Genomic DNA, 21,916 nt, shown 5'->3' on the forward strand with positions numbered 1-21,916 from the left:
ATGTGTATAAAAACCTTACGTAATGAAAAGTTATGTTTTTATTACCTTAGAATAAACCAGTTGTATCTACACAGGGAGCGGGCCTATCTACATGGAATTTGTTATGTTGCGCAGCCATGTTTTGTACAGTAAACTCTAACGGACAAACCGCTCTACAGAGCGCGTTTCGTATATGTTGGTCTTCGTGTGTGTTTTTAGACGCAGGTTGCGTCATCACTGAGTTGAAGACGCACAAAGTAGTAAGTCGTAGTACGGAAAGGAGTAGTCGTCGTCGTCTAGCTGAAGCAATTGATTGTTCTGTCTTAGAAGTTTTGATAAAATGGAGGACCATGCGTATTGTGCACAAGAGCCGACAGAGCGTGAATCTCCGTTGTCAAAGAAGCGCAAACGTGATGCTGCCAGACGAATTAGAGACAAACGGCGGCAGACAAATGTTTTCAAGGCGACGCCGAAGTTGCCTGTTTTCTGCTAGACTGGTAAGATAATTCAACATTTTCAATGTTTACCAAACAACTGTTTTGTTGAAACGGTAACGTTAGCATTTTATACAAATGGCCATATAACCTCCGAATAATGTTTTTCCGTCCCTGCGGTACGTACTCCGGTTGTTCCTGACTTTACAAAGGGGGAGACAAACGTCTACTAACTTACACCTAACTGCCTATGTCGCTGTCAGATCAAACTCTTTGAACAGCGTTGCTATTTACGATTATCTAACTTTAGTTACTTCACTACTCTCAGCGTGTACTAGATAGCACGCAAGAAATATATCTAATTATAGAATTGTAACAGTAACTTTCGCAGTAGAATACATGTTAAATGATTAATTACGTTAATATATTGCCTTACCTTTGTAAAGAAACATCGTTGCTTGTATCACTGCTATCCGCTGTCTCAGTAGACCACATCTTTTTTTACTGTTGCGGCCACCGTCGTAATTCGAAAGGGAGGGGTGGGCAAATGACTCAGAGATTCGTTGCAAAACTATAATACAACGCTAGTGGCCGCTGATTTTCAAGAACTGCGCCTTTAATGGAGTTTAGGCAATCATTAGTGAACAGTATTTTAATGTCACAAGAAATTAACTTGGAATTTGGCCTTTAGTTAGTCATAACCAATTTGAAACAAAATTATGGTGAATAAATGATCGCAGAAGTTTGATGTGTGACCCAAAAAAACCCCGAAAAACTGTTAAATGTTAAAAAATGTTAAAACAACGTATAATTGTTAAAACAATGCATGTCAGTAAAATATACACATGCATGTATATACATATGTACATACATAGAAAGTGCCTATCGTGTTATTAAGTAATAAAAGAACACATTTCATACATTTTTAATGTTTTTAATATAAAAGGTGAATTTGTAATGTTTCACAATAGTGGAGACAGTTCCTTATCTGTTATAATATAATGTCAAAAGCTCAAGGAAAAAAGCCTTGCAAGCAAACAATACAATAAATGCAAAAGAGTAAAACATAGCCTGTCATCAACTACTTAAGGTAGGAATATGAATATTATTTCTAAGCATTATAAAAGTGAGTATCAAGTGGTAAAAATATTTAGAAATATTTAAAAATATATAATCCATATATTCTTGATCATTATGGTTGAACTGAGCAATTTATTGAAGAATTTCTGATTGCGATTAGTACATAAAAATATTTTCCATTATTATATTTACATGATAAAGCATTAAATGTAATGCCAGTTACTGTACAAAATATCAACAATGTCATCCGTGTAAATGACCTTGATCACAAACTGTATTCCCTGCTCTGTGTAATTGGTTTAGTGATGTTAGTTATCTGTATCAGTTAAACTATTATTGGGAAAAAAGGTAGTAGTTTAGTTTGAATTTATTAAATAGATGGAAAATTCTTTGTCACAGAATTTGTGTTGAGTCAGGTACAAATTATTTCATTCATTTGTTTTCTTTAGGACAAATAACATTACATGTTTTTCTCCTCATTAATTCTGTTTGCCTCTTAATAATTTTAAGATCGTGGATGTGTTCTTGGTTTTTTTGATGTGTGAATGTTCTACAGACTGAGGAGTGGAGGGTACAGATCCATCTGCAAAATTGGTAGGTAAATCTTTGGAGTCACTGGAGCGTGATGATGCAAAAACTGAACTGTTGTCACTTGATCGAGATCTGAATGAACCATATCCGGAACTTCCCAGAGAGACTGAATCAGACATCTCATCTTCACTCCCTGGAAATAATGAAGATACTTACTAAATGGTTTTATGCATCCTGAATAGTACATAGCAGTTACACGGCAAGACTGTGACACGTTTTTCTTACATTGCAATAAATAATAAAATGTGAAAAATGCACTTTAAAAAAAAATATATTTTATGTTGCCTAAAATGTGAAAAGCAAAATTCTCTCTTCACATAGTGTAAACCTGCCATTATTTACAAAACTCTGCACACTTTAGCCTAAGTAGAAGGGCAGGTTTTTCCTGAGTTGATATTTTCTGGTGCTCATGGCAGGGAGAATTCACCATACAATGTTAAAGTTATGAAAGTGTTAGAACGTCGTACATCCAGATGTGCACTACAGACAAGTGAATACAAACACACAAGCAAAACATAAAGAAACTGATAAGATAAATTGTTTTAACTTTTGTTATCTAATGAAATTCATATAGGCTATTTAGAGAACATTTAAGTTTTCAAATACATTAAAATAAATATACTTACTCAATGGTTGTTGTAATTTCTTGTTGTATGATCCATCAGCAAATGAGACAGGAAAGTCTTTAGAGCGTGATGATGCAAAAACTGAGCTGTTGTCTGCACCTGATCGAGATCTGAATGAACCATAAGCAGAAATTCCCAGAGAGACTGTATCAGACGTCTCATCTTCACTCACTGAAAACAATGATTAAGAAAGAAGATTGTATCTATTTGATAATAGAGAATAAGAGAACATGTTAAATACTTGGCAATAATAAAAACCACCATTTCTTGGTTGATTACTCATAAGAGAACAAAACATAAGGCAGTTCTAATGTGATTAAAGTAATTGGCCTGCTGTCCATAATAAAAAACTGAAGACTTCAACATTTAATATAATCGAAATCGAAGACATAGAAGTGGAATTGAAGAGGGAAAACATGCTAGAAAACATGTCAGAACATGTTAACAACAAACTGAAAGATTTATCTTATACTTTCTATAAATTTCAAAATGTCCAAATATTTTACACTTTTAGGCCACGTTTTGTCAAGCCAACAACACAACAGTTTGTTTACAAAATTTTCCATAGGCTTTATGTTATAACATACTCTCTATTTTTGCTTACTAGTTTTAAACCACAATTTTAATACTGTAACTTCTCCTAGAGTGCACTATTTTCTTACTGATCTGATTGACTGTATTTACAGTATTGGGACAGTGAAAGAGGGTAGAACATTTCATTCTACATATGATTCACTCACTCATCTGTGATGTTGCTTTCTTTTCCTCAGCTCTTCTTTTCTCATTCACCTGCTGTAAAATTTCAAAACAGCAGCCGTTGTTTTTCATCACTGTCTCTTCTATCTTCTCCAGCAGATGTTTGATCTGAGTGTCATCACTGCTGTTGTTATTGTTGAGAACATGATATCTGTTCCCACATTTCTCCACCAGCCACTGGAGATCCTCTCCTTCACTCTCAATGTGTTGCTCTATAGATGTGTCTCCTAGAAAGTCTCCACAAGTGAAGAGCACTATAGTGTGACTCCAGACTCTCTCACCGAGAAGATCCACATATGCCTGAAATACTTTTCTCTCATCCTCTTTAAATCTATAGTCTGCTCGTATAACCAGTAGTACAACATGAGGTCCTGGAGGACACAGAGACACACTGAGTAAAATCTCTTGTTTCAGTAACTCAGGGCTCTGATCTACAGGAACATCAATCCACCATCCTGGAGCTTCTATGACAGTGATGTGTCTGTCTGCTACTTCTCTCTGTCTCTTCACACACTGAGCAGTTCTCTTCAAGTCAAACTCTTCTCTGTTCAGGATGATGTTTCCTGATGAACTCTTTCCAGCTCCTCTAGACCCCATTAACACAATCCTCAACTCTGAGAGATGATGGGAGTCACCTGCAACAAATACACAAAACACACTTGAATGTAAAACGTACGAAGTCTGTGGAAATAAACATACATTACCGGTCAAAAGTTTGTGATCACTTGACAAAAATGTTTCTCGTGCTCTTAAAAATCTTTTAATCTGAAGGTGTATGTTTTAATATTTGAAATTACTTGTGTGGACAAAAATATAATTGTGGCAACAAACATTTTTTATTAAACGTTATTTAATAAAACGTTATTAAATAAAATTACTGCCTGCGTCTCAGGCAACAGAAGATCGGCAAGACGCGAGACTGACTGGCCGGTTACCGGTCCCGTCCATCATGCAAAAAAACGTCCGATTCCGGTCTCTGGCCGGTCAGTTGGTGCACCTCTACTTATTTGAAAGCTTGATCTAATAGGTAAAGCTTTAACCTAAATTTGAACTCATGTATATAGGTCATAGACCTCAAAGATATGGAAGGCTGTTCCATAGTCTAGGTCCAACAACTGCAAAAGCACGATCGCCTCTTGACCTGCGTCCTGTATACTGTTAGTGTGATATTGTTTTAATGTTCAGTCAGCTGAATGTTCTCAGTGTGTAGATCAGTGCTGTGATGTTTACTCACTCATCTGTGTTCTGATCATCTCTCTCTGTTTCTTCATCCTCTTTATTCGCTCTTTTGCACTCTTGTCTGCTATTTTTCTCTCCTCCACCACCTGTAGAATCTTTCTGTCTGTTTCAAAATGGCAGCCGTTGTTTTCCATCACAGTCTCTTCTATCTTCTCCAGCAGATGTTTGATCTGAGTGTCATCACTGCTGTTGTTATTGTTGAGAACATGATATCTGTTCCCACATTTCTCCACCAGCCACTGGAGATCCTCTCCTTCACTCTCAATGTGTTGCTCTATAGATGTGTCTCCTAGAAAGTCTCCATGAGTGAAGAGCACTATAGTGTGACTCCAGACTCTCTCACTGAGAAGATCCACATACCCCTGAAATACTTTTCTCTCGTCCTCTTTAAATCTAATGTCCACACGAATAACCAGTAGAACAACATGAGGTCCTGGAGGACACAGAGACACACTGAGTAAAATCTCTTGTTTCAGTAACTCAGGGCTCTGATCTACAGGTGTACTCATCCACCATCCTGGAGCTTCTATGACAGTGATGTGTCTGTCTGCTACTTCTCTCTGTCTCTTCACACACTGAGCAGTTCTCTTCAAGTCAAACTCTTCTCTGTTCAGGATGATGTTTCCTGATGAACTTTTTCTAGCTCCTTTATACCCCATTAACACAATCCTCAACTCTGAGAGATTCTGAGTGTCACCTGCAACGAAAACACAAAACACACTTGAATGTGAAAATATGAATTACCATATACTTTACAGTAGAGATTAATATACGTTTTAAAAAGACAAGACATCTACAACATGATAATGTGCCCACTTTTTACAAAAAAATTACAATGAAAACACAATAACGAGTGTAGAAAAGGCGAACTTTATTATACCTTAGAGTTATAGATTGGCGCGCTCTCTTGGCTCTAGAAGGCATTACGTAGATGACTCAGTATTGATGCGCAGTATTAACAGAACGTAGTTCAGAGCTCGCCTTACCAAGCTGCGCGAAAGTTGTCAAAAGTCCGTTGTTACTGTTACAGGGTGCGTTCATATACAAGTGAGTAATATTGTTTATGTCATCCAGTATCGCTGAAAGCTTTATTGTAAATGTATAATAGAGAGGTAGCCCTTTTGGCAGGTATTTATGATTATGTACGCACATCACCTATCGTGGTTTGCATTATCCATATCCCGCGCTCGTATCGTAAATGCTTACGAGAAACATGTAAACCAGTGGCGTAGCCTAACTTTGTTTGAAAAGTGGTGGGGACAAAGACGACAAAAACAATACTTTAATAAATTGTTTCTGCAATAACTCGTTGGAAATATCAATGGGCGTTAGAAGCGCGAAAATGTAGGTGGCTCCTCCCCCCAAAAGGCTTCAAATATATAACGAACTTTCTAAATTTTGTTTTGAACTTAGCTCTGTATACTGTGGTGGGCAATATGAGACCAGTTTTCTTTTATTGCACTTATGCTTTTTGTTGTCCTTATGTTGTTCCAATTGCTTCCATTGTTTACCTCATCTGTAAGTCGCTTTGGATAAAAGCGTTTGCTAAATGTAAATGTAAATGAAACTACAAAGTTGTGACTTTTTCCATTTATTGGAGACAAGTTTTCTATCAAATATCAAAAATGTAATTAATCTTGCAATAGATGATAGCAACCGCATATCGAGAACATTAAGGACGCATATAGCACTAATGTGCAATTAAGCGCAACAGGTTTGGTACATGACTTGAATATCCATTTTCAAATATTTTCTAAATTTTATTACAATCTGATATGCGATAGGGAAAAAGTTCAGCAAACAGCAGTCCCAAACCCACGAGGACATGAAGTGAGTAATACACGCTTTATGATATGCCACTAAAGCAGTCAGATTGCATGTCCCTTTCTTACATTTTGTCTATTCCAGTCCGAAAGTGGTGGGCGGAGTCAGGCCCGGATTAAGAATTCAGGGGCCCCTGGGCACAAGTGTTTTGTAGAAACCCCCCCCCACCCCCTTACGCACCGGAACACAATAAAGTTTTGAAATAGCCTACAGGTACTTCGTGTAGGATCAACTACATCTTATACAGGATTACATTATTGCCAAGTTACAAACTATGATCACAACCTGATGGAAAATATCAACACCTGTACACATTCTCCATCATACAGGATTTACACCACAACAATGCTTTTCTGGACCAGCAACAACAAGATCAAAACATTTCTTTATTAAGTAAATACATCATATAGATGGAAATGTTATAAATAGGCCCTAATAATAACAACAACGTTAATTATTTATTTTAAATCATTTATCTATTTACTTTTACCCATCTAATAATGTCTTGGCAATAAGTATCTGTTTCATAAAATAGCTAAAGGTAGTATGGAATGGGCGATCATATTAGGCTAATTGAAAACATAAATAGGATATCAGCAGGAGATGTCATCTCCCGCATGAGATAGTACTGGTGCAGTTTACCATCACTGACAGACCCGCGGATCATTCACTATTACAACTTTGTGAATAGACCGATGTTGTCTTTCAGACAAACTCAACAGTAAAATGCGACGCTTTCTCACCATACCCCGTTGCTCACACTCGTAAGTTACATTCGCTGAAGACAGAGAGCCGCGATTCCAGATACGCGGACAGTATGAAACCGCGGCGCTTGCTTGCGCATCCAGTGTAAAAGCACAAAAACGCCAACGAACAAGTGACATTTTTATGTCATATGAATAAACTGTTTTTAAGCGTAATGCACCGCAACAGTATAGTGACCTCCAAATGACAGTTACGCCAGTGCATGCGCGAGTCTCATTTTGCGTTTGATCACTGACCACCGACATTAGAAACACTGAAGAGCGATCACGCGCAGTCGCGCATCACAATGAAATGTGATTAATAATAACGGTCGCATTAAAAACTCACGCAGGCCAGGGAATCATTATTTATACAGCCATGAAAAGATTAATGCAGAACTTAAAAACATACAACCACTGTATGAAGAGAAAGAGAGATGCGCTTGCAAAACTGGACATTGATCAGGCACAATATATTTGTCTCTCCATTTTCGTATTAGCCTACTTTCGGGCATCGACAAGTAACGTCTCAAAGATCGACCAGTCGATCGTGATCGACGGGTTGGCGACCACTGTTTTAGATCATCTTAGGAAATGCTCTGAGTTTAGTTCATGCTTTAGTTTGACATGGTCTATTATTCTAAATAAGTTGTGTAAACTACATTGACATCAGGATGAAATTTACAGAAATGCTTGTCTCTTCTGTGTTTGTCTATTCTTTAGTCTCTCTAGTATATTGCAAAGATATCTGCTTATGATAATTAAAAATATTGATTAAAATGTGATATTAAAATATTGGCGTTAATATTAATTTTATGTAGTAGGCCTATATAATCAGATACAAAGTAACTAAGTAACTAGCTACTTGAGTAGTTTTTTCATTGCATACTTTTTTACTTTTACTCAAGTAATTTTTAAAATAGTGACTTTTACTTGAGTAACAATTTCTCTAGTTACTTGTACTTTTACTTGAGTAAAGATTTTGGCTACTCTACTATGGGATCAGAATTGTTGCAATATTCTGAATAAATAAACAACGATCCGCAAATAAATATAGAGAGTTTCACAAACATTTTTTAAATCCACATATGCACAAAAAGCGAACCATAAATATATGTTAGACGTTCCACAAAAAGAAATGGAATTCACAAATAAATACAATGAGATTTGCAAATAAAAAATATTTACAAATATATTTTAATGGCATTTATTTGTAGATCGCTTTCTGCACATTTGTGGATCGCTTTCTGCACATTTGTGGATCGCTTTCTGTGCATTTGTGAATTGCTGCACGCATTTCTGGATCAGTGCACGCATTTGTGGATGGCTCTATGTGCATTTGTGGATTTTGAAACATTTCTAACGTCAAGACGTGCACACAATCCACAAATAGGTAGACTCCGCCCACTATCTACGCAAGCCAGTCGGGTAACTATCGCTTTCGTTGTCCAGTAGGGCACGTTCTAACTTCAGCCAATCACGTTTTGCTCTGCACTAAGATTCAGGGAGCTAACATGGCGGCCTAAAATGTGTGATATACTAAGAAATGTGAATGGCCTCTTCTTTATACTACTCAGTGATGATTGCTTGTGTTTCTATGCATTGTCCGTATGTTAGTAACAAACGACTGAAACGTTTATGACTTGATAACAGCGTGCACGGACTGGAGTGGACAATCCCGGTGACTGGGGACTGATTTGGTCTGCTGCAAGCCAGCCGTTTTATTGTCTTTATGTATCAAAGTGATAAATTTCCGATTTTGGCATTCGATAAAATGTAATCTGTTTCCCCAATACTGCATGGGTAAGCAGCTAGTTCGCGCCGCACACTCAGCGCGTGCCTCCTTTCAAGGTGCGCAGCGTTTGCATTGCAATGCGCACTGCAGCTGTCGGTGTACTACCAGTATTATGATGGCAGAACTAACGTGGAGGAAATCATCAGCACTGTGAATTTCTATGTCATGTCATTCATAATTCAAAATAAAACATAATTTAATCAGTCATCTCTGTTTATCCCATTCTTGAATGATCTCTGCTGTGGTTTAACTGTTCTGTATACTGTCTAACTCTTGCCACAACAAAGGATGTCGATCCTTTGACTGATCTTGTGCACACAATATATTCTCAAATTCACACAGCAACCCCAAAAGTAAACGATGTAGGCCTAGTAAAATTTGTGTTTTCGAACCTTACCATAGTAAATATTGGTATACAACTGCAGATAATCAATTTACTGTAGTTAATAATAAGGGCTGTGGCAGTGCTCTTAGTATAGCGTGTTATACGATATACGTCTCCATTTTTCCTTGTGCTAAATAAATCAATATTGTTGGGTTATAATTATATTTATGGGTCGCTTTTTGTGCATATATGGATTTTAAAAATGTTTGTGAAACTCTCTATATTTATTTGCGGATCATTGTTTATTTATTCAGAATATTGCAACAATTCTGATTCCATACTCTACCCACCTCTGCCCTATAGCCAGTTTTTGAGACTCCATCGAATTTGTTCTAAGAAAGAGGATTTTGAGGCTAAAGCCCAAAACCTGTACATCAGGGGTCTTCAACTACTTTTCTTTGAGGGCCAGATTCCAAAAGTATAAATAGGATGCGGGCCAGTTTTTTACCATATCCTCATTTCTTCTGTTATTTTGTTTCTGTTATTTATTGCGTTTTGTTCCTTTTATACTGTTTTTGTTGCTGTTACTTATAGGCCATGATTAAAACATGCACACAAATATTGCATCCAGTATTTGTGCCTTTTTCATGATATTAAATTAAAAGGGATATTGTCTTTTTAACTGTATTTTATATTCCTTAATGCATTACTTTACCCAAAAATTGCTACTAATGTACTCACCCACAGTCCTCCAGTACATCGAGATGTGGGTGGCATTGTTTTTTCAAGAAGATATTTCTGAAGATATTTGGTTGAATTAATTAAAGTTAAATCAACAAAAGTAAAAAACGCAAATACATTCAACAAAAAAGTAATCCCTGCCCTGACGTTAAATTAGCGTCTTATAAAGCGAGTCAATTGATCTGTGCAAGAAACTGAACGCTATTATCACATCTTCGGGTTAATTCCAATCGCATTCATGTGCCCCACGCACTTATAGGGCAGATCCTTTGTAGTGCGAGTTCTGGGGGAGATGAACAGCTGTTTTTCGTAAATATAGCCGGTATACATAATGAATGCAGTAATAAAAACAACACCGTTTCCCCCTTATCTGAGACAACCGTTCACGTGGTGTACCCTTCCTACAGTTAGCCTACTTTCAAGGGCACAAAACGCATTTTAGAACGCGACCTATCGTGTGCGCAAACCGATTGCCTGTGGCTGCGCAATGCATTGCTGATTATAACGTTGTAAATAACATTACGTTTCTTGGACTGACCGATCAAATCGCTTTATAAGACGTAAATCATTATGAGCCGCGGGAATTACTTTTGTTTTGAATGTAGCAGCGTTTTGGAGGAGGACGTACATTTAAAGCACACCGTTCTTAAAGTCTCTCCACTTATTTGAAATGTTAATGCGGGCCAGGAATGATGATTGGCGGGCCGCCAGTTGACTATCATGGGGTTATCCTAATAATTGGCTTGATGTTGCACTTGAAAAGGTTGCTAGTTTACAACAACAGGAAGAAAGTAATTTGACTAAGAAGGAAAAAAGAAATGTTTTTTCATGTACTTTCAAATCCACATACAGTCCATTGAGTAATGACATTAAAAGAATTATCAAGAGCCATTGGCACATTATTCAAAGTGATCCCCAGTTATTGAATGTTTTTGAAGATCAACCACTCTTTGTCTCTTCCAGGAGCTCTAATTTGAGGCATAATCTTGTTCATGCTGACACCCATATCTCCTCTCCGACCACTCTTGTCGATGCCGAGGGTAACTTCCCATGTCACAATTGTACTTCCTGTACCAAGTATGTCAAATGTAAATCATTTACACACGCTCATACATCAAAAACTTATAAGATTAGACAATTCATCACTTGTAAGAGTACACATGTAATTTACATTATCATCTGTCCATGTTCACAATTATATGTTGGCAAAACTACACGTGCATTACGCACAAGAATGATTGAACACACGAGTGCCATCAGGAGACAGGATGACACATCACCAATTTCTCATCACTTTAAGTCTGCTAACCATTCTTTGAATGACATGAAGTCCCTGGGCATCGAGAGGATTTTACCTCATAGAAGAGGTGGAAACACCCACGAGGGGGTAAACGAAAAGGTAACGAAATAATAAAATTAACAACAGGACCAAGGCTAACTAAACACTAAACTAGACAATACTAGACAAAGACTAAACTATACACTTACTAAGACAGGGGAAAACAGGAACATAGGAACACGGCGAACATGGAGCACATGGAACATAATGGTTGACATCTAACACGGGTAAACACATCAAACGTACATAGTACAATCCACGAGCACAAGACAAAAAAAACATGAGGGCATTTATAGGCAAGACAAATGAGGGATAACTACACAGGGCACACTGTAAAAAATGTCAGTAGATTTAACAGTAAAATACCGTATAAATGCTACAGTATAAAACCGTATTTCATAAAACATGCGAAACCCGTAGAATTTACAGTGGAAATTTGTAATTAGTTTTACGGAGTAAGACCGTACATTTAACAGGTAAAAACATATGAAAATACGGTTTATTGGAGTAAAACATTACAGTACACTGTATTATTTGCCGTAAAAAAAGAACGTCTTAAAAATATTCTTATTACAAATAGGCTACATAAACATATCTGACTCCCCTGTGCAGTGTGCACTTAAACCAGTTTTAATATGTGTTATAAAATCATCTTTTTCTGTGTAAAGTTGTAATATAATGACTTCTATACATTGTTTAGCTTAAATTGTCTGCCTAAACCCCCCAAAAAATTTCACCTTGACATTTGTCACTTTTGATAATTTAAATATTGTTTTTATGTAATTAGCAGTGCTTTTACATTTTTAGATTGTGTGAAACAAATTTTTTGTCTCTGAACTCAAGAATGTATTTTATGGTAAAGCAATCAACTCAACAAGCATTTAAAACATAACCGTTAAGCATCATCCAATCAAGATATACGTTGCGCCTTGGCTTCGTGAACAAAGGATGTGATTGGTTGAATACTCATTGGCGCGGAGCACACAGTAACGTAAAGTTTGCGTTCCCGCGTTTCAACAGTGACGATTCTGATGAAGCACTGTCGGAGCTGAACTACAAATCAGTGGAATATATATATATATATATATGTATGGCATTGGGCATATTGGTAAGTTGGATTTAACGGTTTTAGCAGTGTGTGATTTTAAACACGAGTAGAATGTACACTGTTTTCACGGGGCATAAACATATTTAACTAGCCAGCGCATGTAGGCAGACTTGCAAGTCCTAAAGCGTGAGAGCTCTTGATCCGTGGAAATATTCTGTAAAATATATGTTTGTTAAGTACTTTTGCTAAATAGAATCAAGCAGTGCATCGTTTTAAATACGAGTAAGTTAGCATGTAGGCTACACTGTTTAAACATGCCTGGCAGCGGATGTAGTAAAACTCGCAAGCTCTAGATGTCCTGCCCAGTTTGTGAAATATAATTTATGTGTTTGAAACCGTAGTAGAGTGTGTATTTGTTCACGTAGTTTAAATGTTTAGCTGTCAGTTCTGTGTGATATCAGTGCAAATCCTTAGGTAGCATGTTTTACATAACAAACTTCACCTTAAACCACGGTGCGTGTTCAAGTGTGCATTTTTACCGTAAACAAAATAGATTCACGTGTTGCTACTCCACATGCCCTTGCTGTCACAAAACTAGAAGTTTTGAGAGTACAGAAATGGTTGCTCAGAGGATGTGAAAGGCATGATTCTTCTACCTCTCTCCTGTTTTGATGAGAAAGAGGAGCTCCTCCATTATGTAGAAGAGACAAGCCTGGCAAAGGATGTGGAGTTAGAAAACCTGCCTGTGACGCCTTGCATTATTGTGTGTGTGGTAAGTGAACGTTTTGTTAATATACAGTAGAACCCTAAAGCTTTAATGATTAAATGTTTAACTATAAAGTTGAGTTTATAAGTTTACATGCCCCTTGCAGAGTATGCAAAATGATAGGGATTAAAGTGATAGTTCACCCACAAATGAAAATTCTGTCATCATTTACTCACCCTCTTATCATTTTAAACTAGAACACAAAAGAAGATATTTAAAAAAAATGCTGGTAACCGAACAGCAGTGGCACCCATTCATTTCTATTGTATGGACACGAAACCAACACAAGTCAATGGGGGCCAGTTAACAACATTCTTCAAAATTGTGTTCTGCAGAAGAAAGTCATACAGGGTAAATGCTGAGACAATTTTAATTTTTGGTGAACTATCAATTTAAGAAATAAGATACAAATCATACAAATTGCAATTTTTAATTAGTTCTGCACAGAACAAACTGTTCCACATAATATATGTTTTTCATATATTCCACAACACAGATTAATAACTCGGTTTACACAAATCTAAACTTTAGAACTGGTTTATTTCTATTATTTCTAAAATCTATTTTGTGAAATGGTTATTTCAGGGCAGTACTAAATAAACTGCAATTTGTATAATATTCTTGCCATACTGTATATGTAAATACACAATAATCTTACGTTCATAAATTTATGTATATTGCATTGAAATGTATCTACAGGACCCTCCTGCTATGCTGCTGTCCGATTCATGCTAGCTGTGGACCGCAAGATTGTGAATGATGACATCACTTCTTTCATCTCTGCTGTTTGCCTAATGTTCTGCAGTTATTACTGCTCCAAAATTAACTACCCTACTGAACTGGCGTCAGTGCTTGAATTCCTGCAAAGGTATGTAAAGAGACTTAGGAGGGGAGATTCATTACGGTGTAGCTTCATTTACAGACTTATAAATGTTTTTTTTTTCTTTTCAAGGTGTTTTTTTCATCCTCAATCCGGAGAAAGGGAATAAAGGAGGTGGAAAAGAAAAACAAAAAGCTACTCCCAGTCTTCACCCTAATCGCTGACCTTTCTGATCATGAATGGCGAGAGACTTTGTAAAGGTGGTCTGCAGACTGTTTCCAAGTTTATACTCGGGGTGAGAGACTTTGTAAAGGTGGCCTACAGACTGTTTCCAAGTTTTAATCTCTTAAAGGGTTATTTCAGGCTTGAATCAAATTTTCCCCATGTTTTACTTACCCTCAAGGCATCCTAAGTGAATGTAACTTTCTTCTTGAGGAATAATGGAGTCAGAGTAATAATACCACGTATCCTTTTACTTCCAAGCAGTAGAATGGGAGTGAATGGGGGGCAATTTTTTAAATCTCCAAAAAGTGCATCCATTGATCAAAGAGCGGCTCGACACGGCTCCGTGGTCTTAACAAAGGTCTTCTGAAGCGAATCCATGCGTTTGTTTAAGAGAAATATACATATTGACAACGCTATAAAGGATAATGTCCAACATCCGCTGCAGGCGAGCGAGAGGCTTGTTTCTCCGGCAAATGACGCAGAGTCTTCACCCTAAGTAAGTTCCTGTGACGAACAGCATTTTTCGCCAATATAAACACCGCCTCTTCTGGGCGGGAGCTTTCGTCGCCATCATTTAACGGAAAAACAAGCCTCTCTTTCGCCTGCAGCGGCTGTTAGACATTATCCTTAATAGCGTTGTCAATATGCATATTTCTCTTAAACAAACGCATTGATTCGCTTCAGAAGACCTTTGTTAAGACCACGGAGCCGTGTCGAGCCGTTCTTCTTTCATCGATGGATGCACTTTTTGGAGCTTCAAAAAATCCCCCCCATTCACTCACATTCTGCCGCTTGGAAGTCAAAGAATACGTGGTATTATTACTTTGATTGCATTATTCTTCAAGAAGAAAGTCACATTCACTTAGGATGCCGTGAGGGTAAGTAAAACATGGGGAAATTTTGATTTTAAGCATGAAGTATCACTTTAAAGGGATAGTTCTCCCCAAAGTGAAAATTCTGTCATTTCCTCACTCTCAGGTTCTTCCAAACCTGTATACATTTTTTGTTCGGTTAAACAAAAAGGAAGCTATTTATAAGAATGTCAGTAACCAAACAGATCTTATCCCTCATTTACTGCCATAGTAGGGAAAAAAAATACTATGGGAGTCAATGGGGGATGAGATCTGTTTGGTAAATGACATTCTTACAAATATATTCCTTGGTGTTTAGCAGAACAAAGAAATATATACAGTACAGGTTTGACATGACAAGAGAGTGAGTAAATGATGACAGAATTTTCATTTTTGGGTGAAGCATCACTTTAAATGTAGACTGGACTGAACGATTTTAATTAAACCACTGTATACCAGTTGAAACACGAGAACAGAAAAATGCACTAATATTTTGTCTTAAATGCCTGCCAGTCTTTATTAAAGATACTTGGGACCTCACTGATGTCTTTGTCTTTTATAGATTTTGATGGGTTTTGATGATTTGATTTAGGTTTGCAAATGTAAGATATTTATCAATTAGTTTAACAGTAATTTTAATAGTTTCTTAAAGGTTAAATCTGAATGTTTAGCAAATAATTATAGAGTTTAACTGTAATTATTACAACATAAACCTTTAAATTAGACAGTGCTGAACTGTAAAAAAGATGGTTATGAACCGTAATTAATACAATGTAAACCTTTAAATTAGAAAGTGCTGAACTGTAAAAAAGATGGTTATGAACCGTAATTAATACAATGTAAACCTTTAAATTAGAAAGTGCTGAACTGTAAAAAAGATGGTTATGAACCGTAATTAATACAATGTAAATCTTTAAATTAGAAAGTGCTGAACTGTAAAAAAGATGGTTATGAACCGTAATTAATACAATGTAAATCCTGGAATTTGACAGGTATAAACTGTTTTTATAACAGCATAAACAAGTAAATTAGACAGTTATGAACCGTAAAAAAGAAAATTATCAACTGTAAAATATACGGTACAGTGGGTGCAATCCCGTAAAACCAATAACGTTGCAACCGTATTTTTTACGGTGGATTTCTGGCTACCACAGCTGCCAGTTTTTCACCGTAAATTTTACGGATTTTTTTTTACAGTGCAGGTGAGGAACATTAGACACGAGAGGGAAGCAATACATGAAACGAGAGGGGCGGGGCCAATGACGAGACACGAGAAAACACATGAGATGTCAAAACAAACAACTCATGGCTTTCTCATATAAAACCTAAGGGCTCTGTCCCGATCCTGCCACACGACTAGAAGTTCAGAAACAGGAAGGCAGAACCGTGACAGTTTGCTATGTGAGCACTGAAGATAGCCATGTGCTGAAACGTTTGCTCGTGTGTCTGGTTTTATTCACTTGCACTTTGCACGATATAAAATAAAAAAGATAAATAATACAAACAACATGTTTTTGTAGACTTTTTTGAGTCTTGAGTGGATCAGTGTGCGGTTAGCCATCCTCCTGTTTTTTTTACATTTTTACTGCATTTTATTCAAAATTATTCTGCCAAACACCGCTGTTAGTTTTAATACTAAATATCAGTCAACATTCTTATACTCTCACAACTCACAACAACAAACCGTTTGTATATGAACAGCAAAAACTTCTTGAATCAACATCTGAAATTTTTGGACCTATACTGTACCTGTGATCTATTGAGACACAACTAAAAACACGACCATGTTAATCATTAAACCCAGTTTTTACACTGCTCTCTGGAATATTGTATTTTGATTGGTCTTGTAATAGAATAATAAGAAATGAGGAGCTCAGATGCAAAAGCTGCTAAACGCCACCTCCTTAAAAATGAGATCATGATATTGACCAAATGCTTTCAACATCTGTTTCGCATTAAATTTTTTAAATAAATACCAATGAAATGGCTAAAGTGACATTTGTGAAAATAAGCCATTTTATTTATCCTTCTGACTAATAACATTTTCATTGCCATTAAAGTGAAATTACTAAATCTAAACATAAGAGCCTGATAAAAATGCTTGTTTAAACATGTCAGGTGCACTATAGAGGCTTTTATATTTGAAATCCTCAAATATTCTTAAATGAATATTTTGTGTGAAACTACTTTGTGAGTAGTCATGCATTATTTGCAATTACAACCAGCTGATTGTATATGTTAAAAATAATATCACACTCACAGTCCAGCTGTTAGACTGCATCAGACTGCAGGTAATAACAGACATGCTGAAGTCTAACAGCTGGACTGTTAGTGTGATATTGTTTTAATGTTCAGTCAGCTGAATGTTCTCAGTGTGTAGATCAGTGCTGTGAAGTTTACTCACTCATCTGTGTTCTGATCATCTCTCTCTGTTTCTTCATCCTCTTTATTCGCTCTTTTGCACTCTTGTCTGCTCTCCTTCTCTCCTCCACCACCTGTAGAATCTTTCTGTCTATTTCAAAATGGCAGCCGTTGTTTTCCATCACTGTCTCCTCTATCTTCTCCAGCAGATGTTTGATCTGAGTGTCATCACTGCTGTTGTTATTGTTGAGAACATGATATCTGTTCCCACATTTCTCCACCAGCCACTGGAGATCCTCTCCTTCACTCTCAATGTGTTGCTCTATAGATGTGTCTCCTAGAAAGTCTCCATGAGTGAAGAGCACTATAGTGTGACTCCAGACTCTCTCACCGAGAAGATCCACATACCCCTGAAATACTTTTCTCTCAGTTTCTTTAAATCTAATGTCCACACGTATAACCAGTAGAACAATGTGAGGTCCTGGAGGACACAGAGACACACTGAGTAAAATCTCTTGTTTCAGTAACTCAGGGCTCTGGTCTACAGGTACGTTCATCCACCATCCTGGAGCTTCTATGACAGTGATGTGTCTGTCTGCTACTTCTCTCTGTCTCTTCACACACTGAGCAGTTGTCTTCAAGTCAAACTCTTCTCTGTTCAGGATGATGTTTCCTGATGAACTCTTCCCAGCACATTTATACCCCATTAACACAATCCTCAACTCTGAGAGCTTCTGAGTGTCACCTGCAACAAACACACAAAATACATTTGAATGGAAAAATATAAATTACTACATACTTCACAGTGGCGTATAATATAAGTTTTAACAAGGCAATACATGTACAACAATATAATACAGTACATTTACTTTTTATAATATTAGCAATATATCAGTGAAATATACTTACAGGAACTATATTAAATGTACAGGCATTAAAAAGCAATTTCATAACACCTTACAGTTTTCTTAATTGTCTTAATAGTTTTTTTTACATTTTCATTGCGTTTTATTTAGAATTATTCTGCCAAACACTGCTGTAAGCCAGTGAACATTCTTATACCCTTTTGCATTTGTATATGAGCAGCAAAACTTAGTTACATCTGAAATTTTATGACAGACCTTCTGTGATCTACTGAATTTAAGACACAAATAAAAAACAATAACCATTTTAACTATTAAACCCAATTATTACGCTGCCCTCTGGAATACTGTATTTTAAATGGCCGATTGGTCCTGTAATAGAATAATAATAAATGTGTAATTTTAAATGAATATTTTATGTGAAACTACTAAATGTACAGTATATTAAAAACAATATCACACTCACAGTCCAGCTGTTAAGATTCTAACAGCATGACTGTTAGTGTGATATGGCTTTAATGTTCAGTCAGCTGAATGCTCTCAATGTGTAGTTCAGCACTGTGTTATTTACTCACACATCTGTGATCTGATCATCTCTCTCTGTTTCTTCATCCTCATCATTCGTTCTTCTGCTCTCTCTTCTTCTGCTCGCCTTCGTTCTTTCATCCTCTGTAAAATCTTTCTGTCTATTTCAAAATGGCAGCCGTTGTTTTTCATCACTGTCTCCTCTATCTTCTCCAGCAGATGTTTGATCTGAGTGTCATCACTGCTGTTATTATTGTTGAGAACATGATATCTGTTCCCACATTTCTCCACCAGCCACTGGAGATCCTCTCCTTCACTCTCAATGTGTTGCTCTATAGATGTGTCTCCTAGAAAGTCTCCATGAGTGAAGAGCACTATAGTGTGACTCCAGACTCTCTCACCGAGAAGATCCACATAACCCTGCAAAACTTTTCTCTCATCCTCTGTAAATCTAGTGTCCACATGTATAACCAGTAGAACAACATGAGGTCCTGGAGGACACAGAGACACACTGAGTAAAATCTCTTGTTTCAGTAACTCTGAGCTCTGATCTACAGGAACATCAATCCACCATCCTGGAGCTTCTATGACAGTGATGTGTCTGTCTGCTACTTCTCTCTGTCTCTTCACACACTCAGCAGTTCTCTTCAAGTCAAACTCTTCTCTGTTCAGGATGATGTTTCCTGATGAACTCTTCCCAGCTCCTCTAGACCCCATTAACACAATCCTCAACTCTGAGAGCTTCTGAGTGTCACCTGCAACAAATACACAAAACACACTTATGTAAAATTCTGTTGTATTGAGAGTCTTTAAAGGTCCTTTCAACTGCTTTAAATATAAATAAATAAAATCACTAATTAATTAAAGAATGTGTCCAAGCTTCAACGAAACAGAGAAAAGGTCTTAAAGCATATTTAAGGCTTGATATAAACAATGTAAAACAGATTTTAAAATCCCAAAAACATTTTTATCATCTCACAACAACTCATATCAAAAATATATTAGAATGAGTGGTAAAACGTCTTCAACTAACAAAAAATCCTTTGTTGTTACATGTGAAATTTGATGTTAATGTGTGATCCCTGTATAAATATGAGACTTTACACTTTACACATTATTGTCCCCTTGGGGAAAATCTTCTTCACAGCTTTGTTTATTCCCCACACATTGTCACCATGACACAACCCTAAATATTGCAACAGGACATGACCATAGAAAACATATAGAGTATGAACACATATGGCAGACAGTGGAGAGCTATTAAAAGTTTAGTTTATGTCACGAATCAAGGAGGGAAGAACCCAAACGCAGGCAGCGGCAATGACGGGGTTAACAAAGACTTTAATTTAAAGTCGGTGCAGCCGGCGTCCAGTCCGGTGTCCAGTCCGGTGCAGGAACGTACTGGAACGTCGGCGGGACAAAGCTGGGCGCCGGCTGGAAGGCCGGCTGCACAAGGCTGGGAACCGGCTGCGTTGCCGGCTGGGCCGAGCTACACGCCGGCTGGAAGGCCGGCTGCTGCACCGGCTGGGCAGGACAGGACACCGGACTCCGGCTGCACCGGACTGCATACCGGCTGCACCGGACTAACACCGGACTGGACACCGGACTGGACGCCGGCTGCACCGGACTGGACACTGGACTGGATACCGGCTGCACCGGACTGGACACCAGCTGCACCGGACTAGACATCAGACTGGACACCGGACTGGACACCGGACTGGACGCCGGCTGCACCAGACTGGACACCGGCTGCACCGGACTAGACATCAGACTGGACACCGGACTGGACGCCGGCTGCACCGGACTGGACGCCGGCTGGATCACTGGCTGGGCAGGGTTCAGCATCCCCCTCCTCGGCTTCTTTTTCTTGGCCCGGCCCACAGGACGTGTGGCCGGCTGGAGAGAAGCGATGGGGAGCCTGGTTAGCTCCGTACCGGAGGAGTCGGACGGGGAGTCCCACGACTCCCTTCGTCTACGCCGGCCACGGATGCTGATGGGCGGAGGAGGAGCTGCCGGGGGAAAGGAGGATGGCGTGGTGACACCCAAAACCCCGACCTGTAAGGGGCTATCCTCCTGGATGGTCGCCAGCCCCGTGAGAGGCTCCGCCATGGATATTCCCCTGGGTTCCTCATGATTCATCGCAAGTTGGACCTGGTCCACGAAGCCCAGGGGTCTCAACCGGCGCATCTCAGCTGGCTCGAAGGGTTCATCGAGGCAGCTGTTGAAGATTACCTTCAATTCTGCCTCGGTGAACCCCGAGTAGCGCGCGGTGGTCAGGAAGTCCATGGCGAAGTCTTTCACGGGGGTCCCCCTCTGGCGGAAGCCAAACAAGAGGTGAGCCTGGCGGCTCCTGAACGCCTCGTTCGACTCCTCCATGCCGCCTGCTGGGTTCTGGTGTGGCTCGTTTGTTCTGGCACGAATCACGGAGGGAAGATCCCAAACGCAGGCAGCGGCAATGACGGGGTTAACAAAGACTTTAATTTACAAATAACAAACCAATAAAACAAAAAACAAATGAAATACCCACGAGGGGGTGTCAAAACAAGAACGAACTAAAATACAAAACTAGAACAAAAACTTCCCACGAGGGGGCAAAAACAGCCAGACGAAATAACAAAACTAAACACGACCAAACGTCAATGCAAAATACAAGGATGTCAAATACGTTAAATAATAATCCAAATGACAAGCAAGACAAGGCAGGACAAGATGAGAGACTCACAGAGTTGCACTTTAGGGAGACGTTGAACAAACACACCAAACACAACAAACGAGCACAGGACAATGAAACACGAGGGCATTTAAAGGGAAACACAAACGAGGGATAACAACACAGGGCAGGTGGAAGACATTAGATACGGCAGGGAGGCAATACATGAAATGAGAGGGGCGGGGCCAATGACAAGACACGAGAAAGCACATGAGATGTGAAAACATAAACAACTCATGGCTTTCTCACATAAAACCTAAGGGCTCTGTCCCGAT

At 38.3% G+C, this 21,916-nt stretch overlaps 1 protein-coding gene across 1 annotated transcript; it reads right to left on the reverse strand.

Moving 5' to 3' along the window:
* Nucleotides 1-1,604: 1,604 nt before the first annotated feature.
* LOC130551015 (GTPase IMAP family member 8-like) lies at nt 1,605-21,118 on the reverse strand. Its single transcript, XM_057328553.1, has 7 exons — nt 20,923-21,118; nt 18,982-19,686; nt 17,587-18,288; nt 4,701-5,402; nt 3,451-4,101; nt 2,711-2,881; nt 1,605-2,217 (listed from the first exon to the last, which is right to left on the reverse strand). Exons 1-7 carry the CDS (start codon nt 21,116-21,118, stop codon nt 1,973-1,975), a joined length of 3,372 nt encoding a protein of 1,123 aa, XP_057184536.1. The 3' UTR covers nt 1,605-1,972.
* Nucleotides 21,119-21,916: the final 798 nt, after the last annotated feature.

This window comes from Triplophysa rosa, unplaced genomic scaffold, assembly GCF_024868665.1.
Source record: "Triplophysa rosa unplaced genomic scaffold, Trosa_1v2 scaffold53_ERROPOS95913, whole genome shotgun sequence".
Classification (NCBI taxonomy): Eukaryota; Metazoa; Chordata; class Actinopteri; order Cypriniformes; family Nemacheilidae; genus Triplophysa; species Triplophysa rosa.